The sequence below is a fragment of the Dama dama genome, chromosome X (assembly GCF_033118175.1).
Source record: "Dama dama isolate Ldn47 chromosome X, ASM3311817v1, whole genome shotgun sequence".
Lineage (NCBI taxonomy): Eukaryota > Metazoa > Chordata > Mammalia > Artiodactyla > Cervidae > Dama > Dama dama.
In genome coordinates, this window is record NC_083714.1 from 71868392 (window position 1) to 71888037 (window position 19646).

The 19646-nt window shown below is 34.0% G+C and overlaps 1 protein-coding gene across 6 annotated transcripts in view; it reads right to left on the bottom strand.

Moving 5' to 3' along the window:
• Window positions 1-19347, bottom strand: part of PCDH11X (protocadherin 11 X-linked) — a 904836-nt gene extending 885489 nt beyond the window's left edge. For all 6 annotated transcript variants that reach the window (XM_061136650.1, XM_061136649.1, XM_061136648.1 and 3 more), the window contains exon 1: window positions 18808-19347. In XM_061136650.1, coding sequence (XP_060992633.1) covers window positions 18808-19347 — 540 coding nt within the window. The remainder of the gene's footprint in view (window positions 1-18807) is intronic.
• Between the last annotated feature and the right edge of the window lie 299 nt (window positions 19348-19646).

A 19646-nucleotide genomic window follows, 5' to 3' on the forward strand; every position in this document is an offset into this window, starting at 1 on the left:
AGAAGACATACAGATGGCTAACAAACACATGAAAAGATGCTCAACATCACTCATTATCAGAGAAATGCAAGTCAAAACCACAATGAGTTACCATCTCACGCCAGTCAGAATGGCTGCAATCCAGAAGTCTACAGATAATAAATGCCAGAGAAGGTGTGGAGAAAAGGGAACCCTCTTACACTGTTAGTGCGAATGCAAACTACTAAGGCCACTATGGAGAACAGTGTGGAGATTCCTTAAAAAACTAGAAATAGAACTTCCATATGACCCAGCAATCCCAATGCTGGGCATACACACCAAGGAAACCAGAATTGAAAGAGATGTGTGTACCCCAATATTCATTGCAGCACTTTTTACGATAGCCAGGACATGGAAGCAACTGAGCTGTCCAATGGCTGATGAATGAATAAGAAAGCTGTGGTACATATACACAATGGAATATTACTCAGCCATTAAAAAATACATTTGAATCAGTTCTAATGAGGTGGATGAAACTGGAGCCTATTATACAGAGTGAAGTAAGTCAGAAAGAAAAACACCAATACAGTATACTAATGCATATATATGGAATTTAGAAAGATGGTAATGATGACCCTATATGTGAGACAGCAAAAGGACACAGATGTATAGAACAGTCTTTTGCACTCTGTTGGAGAAGGTGAGAGTGGGATGATTTAAGATCATAGCATTAAAACATGTATATTATCATATGTGGAACAGATCACCAGTCCAGGTTTGATGCATGAGACAGGGTGCTCAGGAATATTGCACTGGAATGACCCTGAGGGATGGGATGGGGAGGGAGGTGGGAGGGGGCTTCAGGATGGGGAACAGATGTACACCCATGGCTGATTCATGTCAACGTATGGCAAAAACCACTACAATATTGTAAGGTAATTAGACTCCAATTAAAATAAATAAATTAAATTTTTTTAAAAAAAGAATTATCCAGCTCCAGATGTCAATACTGCCAAGATCAAGAAACCCTGGGGCAATACACTGAGAATTACAATCCTAAAAGAAAAAGACTAAATTGTATCCAAAGTTTTACTGTGAAATCAATATAACAATGATATTCAATTCTTGTAGGAGACAGCAAACAAATAATCAGAAGAGCCTCAGAAATATAAATGGAAAGGAATTAGTCACATTTGTGTGTTGCCTCATTTATACAAACATCACTTTTCTATGGCAGTAAGCTGAATATAAACATATTTTCGTATAGACTATCTTATCTTGTGGTTAATTGTACTTTTAAGAACTCTGCAATTACCAATAAGTAATACCTAATTGTGTGTGTGTGTGTGTGTGTGTGTGTGTGTGTTCATGTTCAGTCACTCAGATGTGTCCAACTCTGCGACCCCATGTACTGTACCCTACCAGACTGCTCTGACCATGGGATTTCCCAGGCAAGAATGCTGGAGTGGGTTGCCATTTCCTCTTCCAAGGGATCTTCCCAATCCAGGGATTGAAGCCGGGTCTCTGGTTTCTCTTACATTGGCAAGTGGCCTCTTTACCAATTGCACCACCTGGGAAACCCATCTAATTTTAAGCATTACTAAAACTAAATTTTTAAAGTCAAGTTTCAATTCAAGTTCCAAGACATATTCTTATTCAATAAGGGCTAATGCTATAGATGACAAAGAAAAACTGAACATATAGCAAACATGATGTAAACATAAAATATATTCTTTTCATTTGATATTAATACATGTCCAACTTTTCATTTTATGTTTATGTTACTTTAAACCTAGTGTCATTTTATTATTTTAAAAATAAAATTTGTGAACATATTTTATCTGTGACAATATCATATGAAAAAATACAGTGGTTTAAATATCTAGGGTTTTATATATATTTTCATAATACTATAATACTTAGTTTTATGCATTGCTTAGTGATTTATTGATGTACAGTCAGTAAACATGTTTATGACAAAATATAAGAAATTTTCCACAGCTCACTACATATCTTAGTTGATTTACATCATATTGAGTACTAATGGATAACCCAGTGGACCATACAGGAAAAAAGAGTATAAAGGCAGAGTTATCACTTACTTTCAATCTACCAGAAAGCTGCTCTAGTCAGATTCCTTACTTATTACAACAATGCCTTTCCCTTATCCCACTAAAAGAGCTGTCATAAATGTCAAACGATAACAACAATTCTTGACAGTTAAGGGTTATCAAATAAAGGCTTCAAAGTACAAAGTTAGTAGAAAGGAATTTTTAGTTTCACTCTTTGGAATTGGAATATTTGAGGGGCTTTACCTCCTTTTTTATTCATTAAAAGGATGATGCTGAAGCTACAATATTTTGACCACCTGTTGTGAAGACCTGACTCATTAGAAAAGATCCTGATACTGGGAAAGATTGAAGTCAGGAGGAGAAGGGGACAACAGAGGATGAGATGGTTGGATGGCATCACTGACTCAATGGACATGAGTTTGAGCAAACTCTGGGAGGTGTTGAAGGACAGGGAAGCCTGGCATGTTGCAGTCCATGGGGTCATGGCTCAGCAACTGAACAATGAACAACAACCTCCTTTTTTGATATCTGCATTAAATACAGTATGACAATTAAGGTCATAAATAAGCAAAGATATTCTCAGTCCTGATGAAGCTACAAGTTTTAGTTTAAAAGGGTAGAATAAGGGGGATAAAAAGATATAATTTTTAACTGTAATAGGAAAATGCTGTGCATTTAGAAAGTCACTTCTCGTTAAGAATTTTAGAATAAAATGTTCTCAAAATCAAGTTCTAAAATATAATGTCCATGAATACATTCTATAGCATTAATAATTTACTTCAATTAAAGGATGATAATCGGGCAATGTGGTAAAAATAAGAAAATTATTTTCTTATCTTAACTAAGAATTAATGTAAAAATCTTACATGTTAAAGCCAGTATAATATTATATTTCCCCGCTGGAAATCAAAGCAGAACTTAAAATTGTAGGTATCCACAGCCTCTGTATGTTTTCACAACATCAGTAAAGGGATAGAAAAAAAAATGGCTCAAGGAAACATACCAAAAAATCTTCCAAGGTTATGTAGCTACACCACAATAAATTGCTAAAGAATCTTTTTTATCAAAGATGTCCAGTATTATGATGTTTATGATACCTACAAAGTCCAACCTGAAATTCCCTTTAAAAATCCTCCCAATTCTAAATAAGCACAGCAATTGGCTTTGATCTACCTTCTGAGAAGAGGGAAGATGCTGCTCCCTATAAAATACTTTTCTCTATCTAATAAGAAACCAAAGATAAGAGTGTTACAACAACAAACTGAACTAAAGAGGGTAGTTTATTAATAACAGGGAAAAAATTGTGAGTTAATCCAATCCCTTGAAAAATTCTGGAATTTAAAAATGTTTTCTGGGAGTCTTTTTTTAATTGAGATATTCTGCTTTACAATATTGTTATTACAACATTGTTAGTCTCAGCTATATAGCCTGGGAGTCTTGATATACATTTGTTGAAGTGGAAAATTTCTAGGAAATATTTTTAAAATATATTGAAGATAAAATGCAATGGGAAAAGACATAATTCACCTGAAATTGATTGTTAACTACAGAATAACAAAGTATTGACTAGAGTTTAGAGGGAATAGCTTATAGAGAATTATGATCAATTACATTCATGCACATACTAGCAAGTACAAGAAGCTAGAATATTGAAGCAATACTCAAAATATGTTTTATTATCTAACTCTAATTTAATGTAATCACAGGAATTTGAAAACACTGGGATATATATTTTTTAAGTATAGTAAAATCCTATCAGTGACTGGTAAACATTTATTAAATAGTAGTTTTAACTTCTGAAAAAAGACATTCTTCTCTGATCAAAATCATTTTGTGATCTGGTAAACTGCCCAGAGATAGAAAAGGAACACCTAATTAATATAAAGTTAAGAATTTAAATAATAAGCAACTTGCATTTTAAAGCACCATTGCTCTAAAACTGAATGTATACTATTAAACCACTGAATTATTAAAGTAACTGAACTCTATACCACATCTTGTATTTCAGTTGATTTTTATTATCAAAAGAATTATTTAAAATTGCTATAAACACTATGAACTAGGTACCCGAATCTAAACAATTATTTTTATTGAGGGCTATGCTATAATATTCAAGCTATCTCTAAGAATTGAAAGCAAGTTTCAAAATAAACACACTTGAAATGTGTTTATTAATTCATTGAATCACTCTGCTTTTCATGAATAAAGTTATATAAAAGAACAGTAACATTGATATGCAAAATTGACTTTTAAAATAGAATTCTGCATCATATCTGGTTCAATGAGTCAGTGCATATAGAACATTTAGGGTGTGAAATTTAAATTTATCTTGAGAAAAATGATTAACTCAACTAGAATAAGATTATAACTGATTTGTATAATATATATATGCATATATATCTTTTGAGGGTGTCTTAAGTGCCCATATTTATCTATTTTTAAAATATACATATTTTAAGAATTTTCAAAACTCTGAGTGAAATCCATGCAAATTAAGAAAACCAAAGCATATGACATAAAAATAATTAATTATTGGTGACATGATGGTTTTTTAATGTTGGTGCATAGAGAAACAACAGAATACAATTTGATACTGCATACATAGTATCATTTATTCTCAAATCAGCATAATTAAGGAAAATATAAACTGTTCTTTTAAAAATATTTATGAAGAATATGTCCATGCAGACAAAATCACTATTATTCTCTTATGAAAACCACTCTACGCTCTTATCTACAATCTAACTTTTAGTTCAAGAAGATTTGCAGGAGATTCTCTAACTCATCAACTGTTTAGGCTATATTCAAAAGACCTCTAAATAAAAAGATACTCAGGGAAAACTGTGTAAAAAAGGAGAAATAGAGTAAGATTTAGCATCCTAAAACCTTAAATGTTTAGAACCTTGGCCAGGGGCTGAAAGTGAAAGTCGCTCAGTCATGTCTGACTCTTTGCGACCCCATGGAATGTAGCCTGCCAGGCTCCTCTGTCCATGGAATTCTCCAGGGCAGAATACTGGAGTGGGTAGCTGTTCCCTTCTCCAGGGATCTTCCCAACGCAAGGATCGAACCCAGGTCTCCCACATTGTAGGCAGATTCTTTACTGTCTGAGCCACCAGGGAAGCCCAGAGGCTAATCCTTTTTAATTTTTGTGAGTCAAAGTTTGGAAGTAAAAGATAGATAGCCCTATATACTTAAATAATGATTAAGAAAATCATATGTCCAAAATAAAATAATTTTTAATGAAATTACATCTGTTTTCCATGTTATTCTCTTGCCTATTTATCTTTAGTGAATACTACATGAGATGAACAATGCCAGCTCAGAAATTGATTCACCCTGTATAAATGAGATGCTTGTGGCTCAGCTGGTAAGAATCCACCTGCAATGCAGGAGACCTGGGTTAGATTGCTGGGTTGGGAAGATCCCCTGGAGAAGGGAAAAGCTACCTGCTGGGCTGGAGGAAGCACAAGCTGGAATCAAGATTGCTGGGAGAAATATCAATAACCTCAGATATGTAGATGACACCACTTTTATGGCAGAAAGTGAAGAAGAACTAAAGAGCTTCTTGATGAAAGTGAAAGAAGGAGTGAAAAAGTTGGCTTAAAACTCAACATTAAGAAAACTAAGATCATGGCATCTGGTCCCATCACTTCATAGGAAATAGATGGGGAGACAGTGGAAATAGTGGCTGACCTTACTTTTCTGGGCTCCAAAATCACTGCAGATGGTGATTGCAGCCATGAAATTAAAAGATGTTTACACCTTGGAAGGAAAGTTATGACCAACCTAGACAGCATATTAAAAAGCAGAGACATTACTTTGCCAACAAAGGTCCGTCTAGTCAAGGCTATGGTTTTTCCAGTGTTCACGTATGGATGTGAGAGTTGAACTATAAAGAAAGCTGAGCGCCGAAGAATTGACGCTTTTGAACTGTGGTGTTGGAGAAGACTCTCGAGAGTCCCTTGGATTGCAAGGAGATTCAACTGGTCCATCCTAAAGATCAGTCCTGGGTGTTCATTAGAGGGACTGATGTTGAAGCTGAAACTCCAATACATTGGCCACCTGATGTGAAAAGCTGACTTATGTGAAAAGACCCTGATGCCGGGAAAGATTGAAGGTAGGAGGAGAAGCGGACAATGGAGAATGAGATGGTTGGATGGCATCACTGACTCAATGGACATGGGTTTGGGTGGACTTCAGGGTTGATGATGGACAGGGAGGCCTGGCGTGCTGTGGTTCATGGGGTCGCAAAGATTTGGACATGACTGAGTGACTGAACTGAGCTGAACCCACTCCAGTATTCTGGCCTGGAGAATTCCATAAACTGTATAGTCCATGGAGTTGCAAAGAGTTGGACACGACTAAGTGACTTTCACTTCACTTCACTTCACTTCAGCATGTCTACTGCCTAAGCAATAATCAAAATAAGCAATTATCTTTTTTTTTTTTTCTTTTTAAATTTTTATTATTATTATTTTTTTTTCCCAGTGGGTTTTGTCATACATTGATATGAATCAGCCATGGATTTACATGTATTCCCAATCCCGATCCCCCCTCCCACCTCCCTCTTCACCCGATTCCTCTGGGTCTTCCCAGTGCACCAGGCCCGAGCACTTGTCTCGTGCATCCCACCTGGGCTGGTGATCTGTTTCACCATAGATAGTATACATGCTGTTCTTTTCAAATATCCCACCCTCACATTCTCCCACAAAGTTCAAAAGTCTGTTCTGTATTTCTGTGTCTCTTTTTCTGTTCTGCATATAGGGTTATCGTTATCACCTTTCTAAATTCCATATACATGTGTCAGTATGCTGTAATGTTCTTTATCTTTCTGGCTTACTTCACTCTGTATAATGGGCTCCAGCTTCATCCATCTCATTAGGACTGGTTCAAATGAATTCTTTTTAATGGCTGAGTAATATTCCATGGTGTATATGTACCACAGCTTCCTTATCCATTCATCTGCTGATGGGCATCTAGGTTGCTTCCATGTCCTGGCTATTATAAACAGTGCTGCGATGAACATTGGGGTGCACGTGTCTCTTTCAGATCTGGTTTCCTCAGTGTGTATGCCCAGAAGTGGGATTGCTGGGTCATATGGCACTTCTATTTCCAGTTTTTTAAGAAATCTCCACACTGTTTTCCATAGCGGCTGTACTAGTTTGCATTCCCACCAACAGTGTAAGAGGGTTCCCTTTTCTCCACACCCTCTCCAGCATTTATTGCTTGTAGACTTTTGGATAGCAGCCATCCTGACTGGCGTGTAATGGTACCTCATTGTGGTTTTGATTTGCATTTCTCTAATAATGAGTGATGTTGAGCATCTTTTCATGTGTTTGTTAGCCATCTGTATGTCTTCTTTGGAGAAATGTCTGTTTAGTTCTTTGGCCCATTTTTTGATTGGGTCATTTATTTTTCTGGAATTGAGCTGCAGGAGTTGCTTGTATATTTTTGAGGTTAATCCTTTGTCTGTTTCTTCATTTGCTATTATTTTCTCCCAATCTGAGGGCTGTCTTTTCACCTTACTTATAGTTTCCTTTGTAGTGCAAAAGCTTTTAAGTTTCATTAGGTCCCATTTGTTTAGTTTTGCTTTTATTTCCAATATTCTGGGAGGTGGGTCATAGAGGATCTTGCTTTGATTTATGTCGGAGAGTGTTTTGCCTATGTTCTCCTCTAAAGCAACTACTGATAACTGCAACTAGGACAGCAAATTCAGTTATTTGTGAAATAGAGATTACTAAACACGTGGGAAAGAACAGAGTTATGCAGTCCATTATTTGTGGGGAAAAGAACAATGAAAAACCTTTCAATATCACACTAACACAAAATACAAAAGCTGTTGTCAGTGAAAAGAATTGTCAATAACTCATTGTGGCAGTGTATTGCAAATATGTGTGAATCAACTGTCACTAACTCATTGGAGCAATCAAGTTTAAGAAAGCTTAACAGTTGTAGCAGATGGAACAATTGTCAGTAAACTGTAGCAAAGTATGAAGATACTTTGAAATAACTCCTGTGGTTATGTAAGACAATAGTTTATGTTTACTTACAGCTGAATCTGACTAATACACCATGCTTTAAAATGAGGAAAAATACAAAAATAATTGCTTACTAAATCCCACAGTTGTCTGATAATATCAGGGGGCTATTTGGTAAAATGTTGTTTTTTACTTTAATCAATACCCAAATAAGGTCAGCCACTAATTTGTAGGTTATGTATTCAACAGAAAATTACCTCAGATAGGAGTCAATTTTTTTGCCTCAAACCTTTGACAGTTTAGATTATAGAAGGCCAGACATAGTTAATGAGATTACTATGTACAAAATATCAAATAAAACTAGTGGGGAAAAATTTTAAATTACGTTAAACTACTTAAATTTGGCATAGTATGACTATATTTGTGTAGACAAATATAGCTCAGTAAGTCATGTCTATTACAATAAATAACCAACAAATCAGAATTCTGAGTTAAAGAGATTAAAATCTCAGTTTTATTAATCTAGCAATTCTGCATGTAAACTGGTTTTCTATGTAAGACTTCTATGTTTATAAAAATCCATTCATTTTACCACTTAGGTATTTGATCTAAAGCATCATTTGAAATACAAAAGTAAAACTCTAGGCAGCTAAATATGCCTAAAAGACAGGTTTTCTGGAGAAAACAGACTTCAGAGAATGTCTAGAATCCTAAAAGCTACAGATGGATAAACTACTTCAGAAGCCAGCCAACATTTCAACTAAGTGCCATATATATATATATATATATATATGTACACACACACACACACACACACACACACACACCATCCCCAATGAGTAAATTTTCACCAGTCCTATGATTACTTCCAGTTAAAGGTGCATTCCCACACCATTACAGTGGCTTTCAAAGGCTTAAAAAAGACAGGATGGCCATCATGACTTCTTTGACTTAGAGAGTTCTAGACTGGTTTTGGAATCTATGATAATGAGGTATTTGAAGGGGTGATATGGTGTTGAAGAAAATGGTATGGCTAAAAAAAAGAAAGAAAGAAAATGGTATGGCTATCTGTAGGTAATCCTTTAGAATCATTTTCCTTACAGAAAAATTAGAAGATTTGAATGTCTCCTGCAATTCATAAAATCTATTAAATATTTAAGTTCTCAGAGAAAAAGCAGTGAGACACCACTAAATGAAGTCAAGAATATAATAATCAAAATAAGAATTTTATAATTTTTTGTGAATTCAACCAACCTAAGTAGGCTTCATTTCATATTTATTTATTGAAGGGAGCTGAATATTGAAGTTAATTTAATAATCATTAGTTTGTAACTAAGCATGATTATATTTTCCAGCTTTTTGATAGCTATATGTACTCTCATATTCACCCATACAATCATTCAGTGACTTCAATAAAGCACTATGTTCAACTAAAAGTAATCTATAAAGTTCCACACTTCTTAATTTATTTATAATCCATTAAACTGTTTTTTTTAATTTATGCATTCCTATGTTGTTTAGAACATCACTTTGTTCTTCTGTTAACTATTTACTTCATTATTTTCCTTATTGACAGCAAAGTTCTTCTTGTCCCTAACTTATCTACTTTAAATGCATGCTTCTAAGCAAACTCTTATTGTCAGTGAATATTATGCCTCCCTCATAAACCAGGAAAACATACCAATATCCATGAAAGGCTAATTCTAGCAAATCTCTTATTTGAAAACTGACTTTTAAAACATTAATTTAGAATGGCTAAAAATTAAAAATTCAAATTTTCCATGTCTCTCCTACAGAATCTACTGCAAAAGACAATTTTGACTGACTTACAAGAAAAGAAATAGGAAAATAGGAAAAGTTTTCAGTGTGGAAAAAGACAAGATAGAAAATCTTATATTTCAAAATGGCATATGAATGAGATGTAAATAAAGCAATTCCAGATGGTAGAAGCTATATATGAGAAAGTATTCACATTAGCAGCATCATAGTCATATGGAGGGCCAAGAGGAGGGAAAGACAAATGAAGAGAATGAAACATTTGATTAAAGAGGTAAGCTAAAGAAAGTAAATGGTTGTTTTAAAATGAACTAAGTCCAGAAATATATGTGGTGCCAGTGGCATTGATTAAGAAAGAGAATAATGCTGTCACAGTTTCCTCTGTATACATACATAAAATATGCATGAAAAGATTAGGTTGTAAAATAAGCTTTTTGAAGAGTATAAAGTGTACTTTTAGAAAAATTGGGAAGACTATAATTAGTCTTAAGCTACACAGCAAAACTGATGACTGTTTATAATACAATTTTCTTCAAGGCACTCAGCAACTTTTATATATTTTTCTTATTTCATTAATTTTTATAGTATCCCTACCTGCAAGATAAGGCTAATTTTAATTTTCTCTATTATAAAGGTGAGAAATTGGAGGCATAGATAACAAGTTTGATAATTAAGATAATAGAAAGACTCATGTAATTACCACCACTAAAATAGGAACTAACATTTTCATCAAAAAGATTTTATTTCCAATCTCAAAGTTGTTTTGAAGATAAGTGTTGAGAGAAAGTATGACTGCCATAATTGCAGACCTAGTAAAAAATAAAATATCAGAAATTAATGAGTGCTAGGTGAAAATCTACTACAAGTAGATTGGGAAATTTTAACTTGTCTGAAACTGTGAAGACTTAAAGATAATTCTGTTCTTAATGTCAGAAGGACAAATTCAAGATAAAATGTTCTTTTAATATAGTGAATATTTTCTTCCTTACTACCATTAGTGTGAAATATACTCCCCATAATGCCTGTTATAAGCTCTCTGGGGACAGTTACTATTTCTCAAACATATTTTTGTCCCTCAAGACTTTGTATACTGGGCACTCATTAAGTATATGTTAAATTTAGATGACTAGAATTGGACTAAGATATTAGTTAGTAGTCAATTACTGTTACAACTAAAAATATTTAGTAGAACAGCTTTCCATTCTTTAGAGTTCCACTTCATTCAATTGAAGAAACTTAAAATAATGGACTTCTATGTTTAAAATAAGAAAAAGGATGAAAATGTTCATGAGAATATCCTGATTCCATAAAAATAAAATTCCCGATTGAGATCTCAAGGATAAATATAAATTAGGTTAGATAACCTAAAGCTTCATTTTACAACATTCCACTTTTAAAATTCCTTGTTTTTTGAATGAAACAAAGCTTAAAAGTACTTTTAAGTCTTTTATTTGTATCTCCTATTATATAACTTTGTATTACTTTTATTAGTTTACCTGAAAGTTTACAGATGTCTACATGTAGCAATTAAAATATTATGTCACTGAACATTCTTTGGGGCTTTCCAGTGGTAAATTACCACTTTGGGGCACTAGTGGTAAATTACCTACTTGCCAAAGCAGGAGACATAAGAGAAGCGGGTTCACTCACAGGGTAGGAAAGATACCATGCAGGGCATGCAACCCAATGCAATATTCTTGCCTGGAGAAGCCCATGGGCAAGAGGAGCCTGGCGGCCTATGGTCCATAGGGTCACACAGAGCTGGACATGACTGAAGCAACTTAGCCTGCATGCACACTTTCTGTACCATCTGAGCCACCAGGGAAGCCCTAAACATTCTTTAACTGTGTTAAAAAAAAAAAAAAAAAAAAAAAACAGTATGTTTCTTATGACTGGTCATCTAAAATTACATCTTATATTTCACAGAAACTGAAAAATATATGCAAACAAAAAACCAATGTAAAAATAATATTTCAAAAATAGTTATTTACGCTCTGTGTTTTAAAGTTAAACTGAAACTAATACTTTCTTTTCTCTGGTACATTCTACCTGCATTCAGAAACTAAAAGATACTTCAGCAAAGATATACTAAAATTTAATTTGTAGTCAAAGCAACCTATTTGATCTATTATGCTATTGAATTATTCACACTTTCTATTGATTTATGAAGATGACTAAAAACTGATAAATACAAAGGGAAAATATTAATTTTTTCAGCATTCTATTTTGAAATGAGAACTATTTTCATATGCATTTTATATTTTTTGCTAAAGAATAATTTCCTCAAAACTGGTCCAAATTCACATAAAGCTTGGTAAAGGCATAAAGTGTGGTAAAAACATAAAGCTATATAAATTAATTTCTTGATCAAATTAGGTCAAAATCAGAAATTTCCCCCAAAATGACCTCATTGTCTTTTTCTTTTTTTTTCTCATTGCCTTTATCATCACTTTTGAACAAGAAGTTTTCACCTCAGGTGCCAACACTTTACCAATCCAATTTTTTTGGTGTACGACTGAATGTAAGATCATATTTCAGCTCTCTGAGTGTTGTTACACAGTCAGTATAAAGTGGTATAGACAAAAAATAATAATTTATGCTCAACTAACTACATACATTGGAATGTTTATTATTTTAGATTACTAGCATCAGTCAAAACTATGGGAGCTAAACCTCATGTTTTCATTAGAGTTCTATACCAAATAATTTTGACTTGTAATTAAATACATATTTATTTAGGTTGTAAGTCATTACTTTTGGCAGGCACAAAATTAAACATCAAATTGATTTTATTTAGATATAGTGAACAATGGAATAACAGATCAATAAACCTGTGCCTTATAGTAATTGATATAAAACTTAGCAGTATTTCTTATAGCTCATTGCTATTATCAGGTCAAATAGTAGAATGTGAGTAAATTAATCAAAGTTGGGGACATATTTGCTCTTCAGAATCTCAATTTATAAATTCTACAATTGAGCTATCTAAAATGTCCTACATATATGTGCTTCATTGGGACTATTAATAACACACATATTTAATGAAAGGCAGTAATGAACTATACTAACCAGGACTCTGATAATAGCAATGAAGTCAAAAGTTACTTAATCCTATTAGTGTCACACTCTCATTTTAATAAGACCTGACAGCATTAATAAAGATCCATTTATGAAAAGAATGAGTTTTATGTTGTCATTTTTCCCCACTGGAGGTGCACTTTAATAATAACCCCCAGCTTTCAGGGACCTAACGGTCATTAGCATTTGATTGTCATCTCTTTTACTTTTTAACACAGATCAAAAATGTTAATCTGCACATCACAGAATTCAAAGAACATAAAATCAGTTTATCTTAAAGTGGAAGGGCTGAATTTCCAAATAAAACTTCATAGTAGAAAAATGAAGAAATCACTATATTCAAACCCTTCTGAACATCTTTAGAGGCAACTGTGTTCTAAAGCAGTTAAACACATTGTTATACCATATTATGCCTGCAATGGCATTATTGAATTTGTACTCACTCCTCCTTATACTACATACTATGTTAAGCTATGCATATATATGATAAAGAAATATTAATTCCTTCAGAATAATAAAGTTTGCTTGCTCTTTGCCTCCACAGCATATTATTTGATGTCTCATTCTTGGCAAGTATATTCAAGGTTACTAAATCTAATGGTAGACACAATTTTCACAATGTGGATTTTCTAATCCCATATTTCAAAGCAAATCTAAGTATAACCTTAGTTTCATAAATCCAAGTTCTTGATCAAGAGGGAAGATGTTTGGTTCTCATTTAGTTTTAAAAGTGAAAATCACATGTATCTTATTTTAAACAAAATAGAAACAAGGACTCAAACCTTGATTATTTGAAGATTAAATTTTTCTGGAGGTGGATGGAAATATGAGGATGCCTTATGAGATGGGCAAAGATGTGTGAGGGCTTTGAGAGTGGTCACCAATCTGAGAAAAACTTGATCTTCACGCTCCGTCAGCACAGTCAACCTTTGAAACATTTCATGCCTGCCTCAAGGGAACTAATCAACACGCTGTCACTGGGCTAGTATGGAAATATTACTATTGATATATGTGGGAGAAGATGAAAATCTGAAGCAGAAAATGAAGACATATGCAGCATCATTACATGAACTAATTTCCCCTGAGTTCCAACCATAGGAAGAAGTAAATACCTGTGGTTTATATCCATATCTTGAGTCAGATTGGGTGCTTGAAGTGTATTTCTATTTGTGAATATACTGTTTCCCTGATGACAAGACTTAGAATTTGAAAAGATATTTTATAAGTAACAGGCCATTGGAATAATAAAGTGGAAGTTAAAAACACACTGTAATTTCCTACTTATAACTCTATCAAATACTACTAAGAATAAGTGGCATATACGTAATAGATGACACATCAGTTCAGTTCAGTTCAGTTCAGTCGCTCAGTCGTGTACGACTCTTTGTGACCCCATGAATCTCAGCACACCAGGCCTCCCTGTCCATCACCAACTCCCAGAGTCTAACCAAACCCATGCCCATCGAGTCGGTGATGCCATCCAGCCACCTCATCCTCTGTCGTCCCCTTCTCCTCCTGCCCCCAATCCCTCCTAGCATCAGGGTCTTTTCCAATGAGTCAACTCTTTGCATGAGGTGGCCAAAGTATTGGAGTTTCAGCTTCAGCATCAGTCCTTCCAATGAACACCCAGGACTGATCTCCTTTAGGATGGACTGGTTGGATCTCCTTGCAGTCCAAGGGACTCTCGAGAGTCTTCTCCGACACTACAGTTCAAAAGCATCAGTTTATTGGCACTCAGCTTTCTTCGCAGTCCAACTCTCACATCCATACATGACCACTGGAAAAGCCATAGCCTTGACCAGATGGACCTTTGTTGGCAAAGTAATGTCTCTGCTTTTTAATATGCTGTCTAGGTTGGTCATAACTTTCCTTCCAAGGAGTAAGCGTCTTTTAATTTCATGGCTGCAGTCACCATCTGCAGTGATTTTGGAGCCAAAAAAAAAAAAAAAAAAAAAGTCTGACACTGTTTCCACTGTCTCCCCATCTATTTCCATGAGGTGATGGGACCAGATGCCATGATCTTAGTTTTCTGAATGTTGAGCTTTAAGCCAACTTTTTCACTCTCATCTTTTACTTTCATCAAGAGGCTTTGTAGTTCCTCTTCACTTTCTGCCATAAGGGTGGTGTCATCTGCATATCTGAAGTTATTGATATTTCTCCTGGCAATCTTGATTCCAGCTTGTGCTTCCTCCAGCCCAGCGTTTCTCATGATGTACTCTGCATATAAGTTAAATAAGCAGGGTGACAATATACAGCCTTGACGTACTCCTTTTCCTACTTGGAACCAGTCTGTTGTTCCATGTCCAGTTCTAACTGTTGCTTCCTGACCTGCATACAGGTTTCTCAAGAGGCAATAATTATATATATAGTATACAATATGCATATATGTATGTATAATTTCCATGTAGTGTATACTATATACCATGTATAATATATATAGTTTAAAATATATTATTTAATAACATTTTAAAATGGTATATTTATCATGTATTGAAATGGCATACATGCATATGTGTGTATAACAGATATATAGTTATAGATCTTTAGCATGGCTAGTCCAAATTAAGGATAATTAAATCAGAATATCATGGGAAATTCTCATTATAGCATGGGTTTACTTGAAACAGGGAAAAGAGAAGATTTCATTTCTGGATGCTTTTTTAAGTGACAATTTTCACATCAAAAACTTTTATACATGAATCTTTTTTTTCTTTAGAGTAATCTAATCTCTCAAAAAAGTTGCAATTTAACCTTGCCATGGTCATATAAGCTTTATTACATCATAACTTTCTTTGTACTAAGCAGAATCACTTGTTAATCATGTTAGTCATTCATTCCTCACTTTTTTTTTTTGCCTTCTTTTGTTTCTTTTCTCTCCTGTTAAACTTTCTGTGATCTCCACTCTCAAGGTTATCTGTCTGTCTGTGTTTCTCTCAGTCAAATCTAAGATTCAGAAGACCTTATTCTGGTTTCCAATTTACTAATCATATCAGTATAAACAAAATAAATTACTACTCTGAAATGAAATTTCCAACTATTTAAAATGTGAAATAACACTTTCCTGTTTATTTCAAAGCACACACAATATCATAAAAATGTGTAAATGAAATTAAACTATATGTTATGGTTTTGAAGATCAATATTATAAGTTTTGTCTAGACTATTTTTTATTATACACAATTTGACATTTATCAAATGACTGTATTTTCTGTTAATTATCTTGTTAATTAACATACATCTGTTAATAACAAGACCTTTCATGTGTAAACTGACCTAATTTTCTCCTGTATCTCCCACTTCTCTCCCTTTGTTATCTGAACGTTTAAGTACAAATCTCATACTTCCTTAGGATAAACTGTGATTTTGCTAGTCCTATCTATTCAACAAATGTAAAACAAGTTAACATTAATTCAATTTTCAACCTATTCTGCAGGACAGGGTATCTTTTAAAATAAATTATTATGGTTGGCTTACTTTCAAATTATAACACTTTAATAAACTTTATGGATGGATTGTAACATGTTTATTTTCTTTCTTTTTATTTAACCTCCCTATCCCCCCCAGTATATATGCCACTTTCATGACAGGACCTTTTTGTAAGTCAGAGTGCAATCAGTTAACACATGTCATGGCCTTCTGCAAGCCCAGGGGTATGTTCTGTGTTCCATTCTCATTATTTTTAACAAGCTGTCAGGACAGTATTTGCCCATGGGGCCGTACAAATACCCCAGTGCTTTAGGTATATCATATAGTTCACTTTTGGCTTAGTGCACATTCTAAAACAGAATGAAATTTTAGAGCATATCTATTTCTAAGACTCATCTCAGTACCTCTAGTGAGCCTGTCTTTATGTCACTTGCTGACAATCTTTCAAAGAAATTCAAATGAAAAAAGACTTCAACAAACCTAAGTCATTCCAGTGGGTTTATTTGTTTTATTTGAATTTGTTAAGCAGCTTTCATGACAAACAAATTTCTTGGAAGTTCATTAAGTTGCCCTGAGGGAAACATGACAAAATTATTCTTTGAGTAAAGCACTACATTTCAAAATAACACTTTTGTCAGGATGGTTGGGTGAAGAGATCCTATTACTAATTCTTGATTTAAATTTGGTAAGGTCTCATTTTGATTTCAATAAACTATTTTTTCTTTGTTTTAGCTATGCTCTCCAATATGGTAGCCAGTTACCACAGGTGGCTACTAAAATTAAGATTAAGTAAAATTAAAAATTCAGTTCCTTGGTAACACTAACCACATTTCAAGTACTCAATAGCCACTTGTGGCCAGTAGCTACCATATTTGATACTACAGATTACAGAACTTCCCTCATTGATGCAGAAAGTTTTACTGGACATTGTAACTTTAGAGATAGTATCCACTCTGCTACACAATTACTATTTAAAGTGATAAGCCTCACATTTCTGTAAACAGTTAATTGTTTCAATCCATCTCCAAAAATATTTTATGCAGGTATATCTACCCTCTACTTAGTGCTTACTCTTCCCAATTTTACTCCTATGATGTTTATAGCACCATCCTCATATTATGATTGGAGAAACTAAAGGTCATAAAGATTAAGCTGGAGGTGGCTTTTCTAGTTGGTCACAAGCACAAAATTGTGATCTACATCTTTCTGACTCCTGCATATTTTTCCATTTCATCAAATAAAGGGATACCACTGTAGGGACCTTACCTAAAAAGCCTCATTTATAACATTCATCCTTTTTCTGTTTTTACTTCTTATAATTCACACACAAATTTGCATTTCACTTGAAATTACTCAAAAGATCTCTAGAGTTAGATTTGTGAATGTATTTGTAAATAAATACATCTCTACAACATATCAGCATCAGCAAAAATCTTCAGATGATATACATAAAAATATTTTATTTACATGTTCTTTTAATCATTGGTCATCATGATAATCATAATCTGGTAGTGAATAGTTAGAAAATGCTTATAAAACTTTGACAATCACTTGACCATGTCTATATAATATCTGCACATTTGTTCTTTTACACATTTCCCAAAATAATTCAAGTGATTATGTATGTATTACTTGGGTATGCATTATTTCACATACCCAAATCTGAGTTTTCTACTACTCTATATACCATATAGGTAATTAAAAGGAATCACCCATTCACTTGATAAATTCATTCCCTCTTCACGATTTTAAAGAATATCAAATATTTCATCTATTCTTCCCTCTGCATTTCCCATCACAAGGTCCAAATCAAACCAAATAGGTTCTTTAGAGTAAGGAATTTTTTAGCTAAAAAAAAAAAAACTTACCGTTTATAGCAAATGAATGTTCTGTGTTTTCAAAGATTTGGAACAAAATGAAAACATTTAACATTAACAACACGTGTCTAAAATTTAATCTTACTTTGTGACTCAGATGCTTAAATATCTTTCCTTGACTTGAAATCAGCATAAAATATATTTGTTATTCCTATATAAGTGTAGAAATGCTAGTAATAAAAAAGTTCTATTCACCCCTAAAGTAGATTTATTTGGCATCTTTTCAAATGACAAGATAAAGCTTTCTGTCTAAAATAATCACTTAGAAAAACTGATAGGTTTTCATTCTTAATGCTTAGATTTGCTTGTTCAGGCCAAGTGTGAGGCAGAGTCATGACTAGACAGATGAAAAGTAAGATGTTGGGTAAGTTATTGATTTTTAAGCAGCAATGCTGAGCTCCTTGTCTGACTCCTATAATAGATTGTTAGTGGAAACACAAGCAATTGCTTGAAAATGAATATACTTAAGATGATTCTTAACCCCATGCCATTGCAAAAATTGCATTGATAAATTTTCTCTGCTATGCTTTAATCTTCGAATAATTGTGGAGATGAATCACTCAAAGTATGAAGTACACTAAGATCCCCTTTTCTTCCCTTTAAAAATTGAGCTGTCTTTAACAAAGTATTTTTAAAACGCACCTTAATTAGTTGGTAGTTTTGAACTCCATTTATTCCTGTGTCTGGATCAATGGCCGCTGGGAGAGCATATCGAGAGTTTATAGCCGAGTTCTCTGGAATTGATATATTGATAACCGTTGCAGGGAATAATGGTGCATTATCATTTATGTCTTCTATCAGAAAACGTATTTTAACCAATCTAAATATTTCATCCGGCAGAACGGCAACCTCCACTTCATAAAAGCAACGAGTGTCCACTATGATGCCAGCACACAATTTCTCACGATCAATGCGAGCTCCAGTAGTGAAGATCTCACCTGTGCCCTCTTCAATTCGAATCAGTGGCACATCTCCGGTCTTGTATACTAACTTGAATTGCATAGGAGTTGTTAAAGACTTGTCTGGAATTAGCGACAAGTTGAGGTCTTTCAGCAAGTCGCCTATGAGGACGTTTTCTGGCATTTCTTCCCGAATGGTGTAGTTCTTCTCCTGGGCGCCAGACTGAAACACGACACATGCTAACAAAACCGCAAATATATACGTCCCGGACAACAAGTCCATACCAGGCAGGATTGCACTAGGGTGTTTTTTGTATCCCCCGCGGAGAACTGTCAAAGAGAAGAGAAAACAAAGAGGAAGAGGAAGAAGAAATTATTAAAGCCAAGTACTAAATGTAAGTTAACTAAATGCTCAGTTTTAAGTTAAAATCATTAAATGAAATAACAAGGTCCTACTGTATACCACAGGGAACTATATTCAATATCCTGTAATAAAACACAATGGAAAAGAATATGAATGAGAATATGTATATGTATAACTGAATCACTTTGCTGTACAGCAGAAATTAATAAAACAACCTT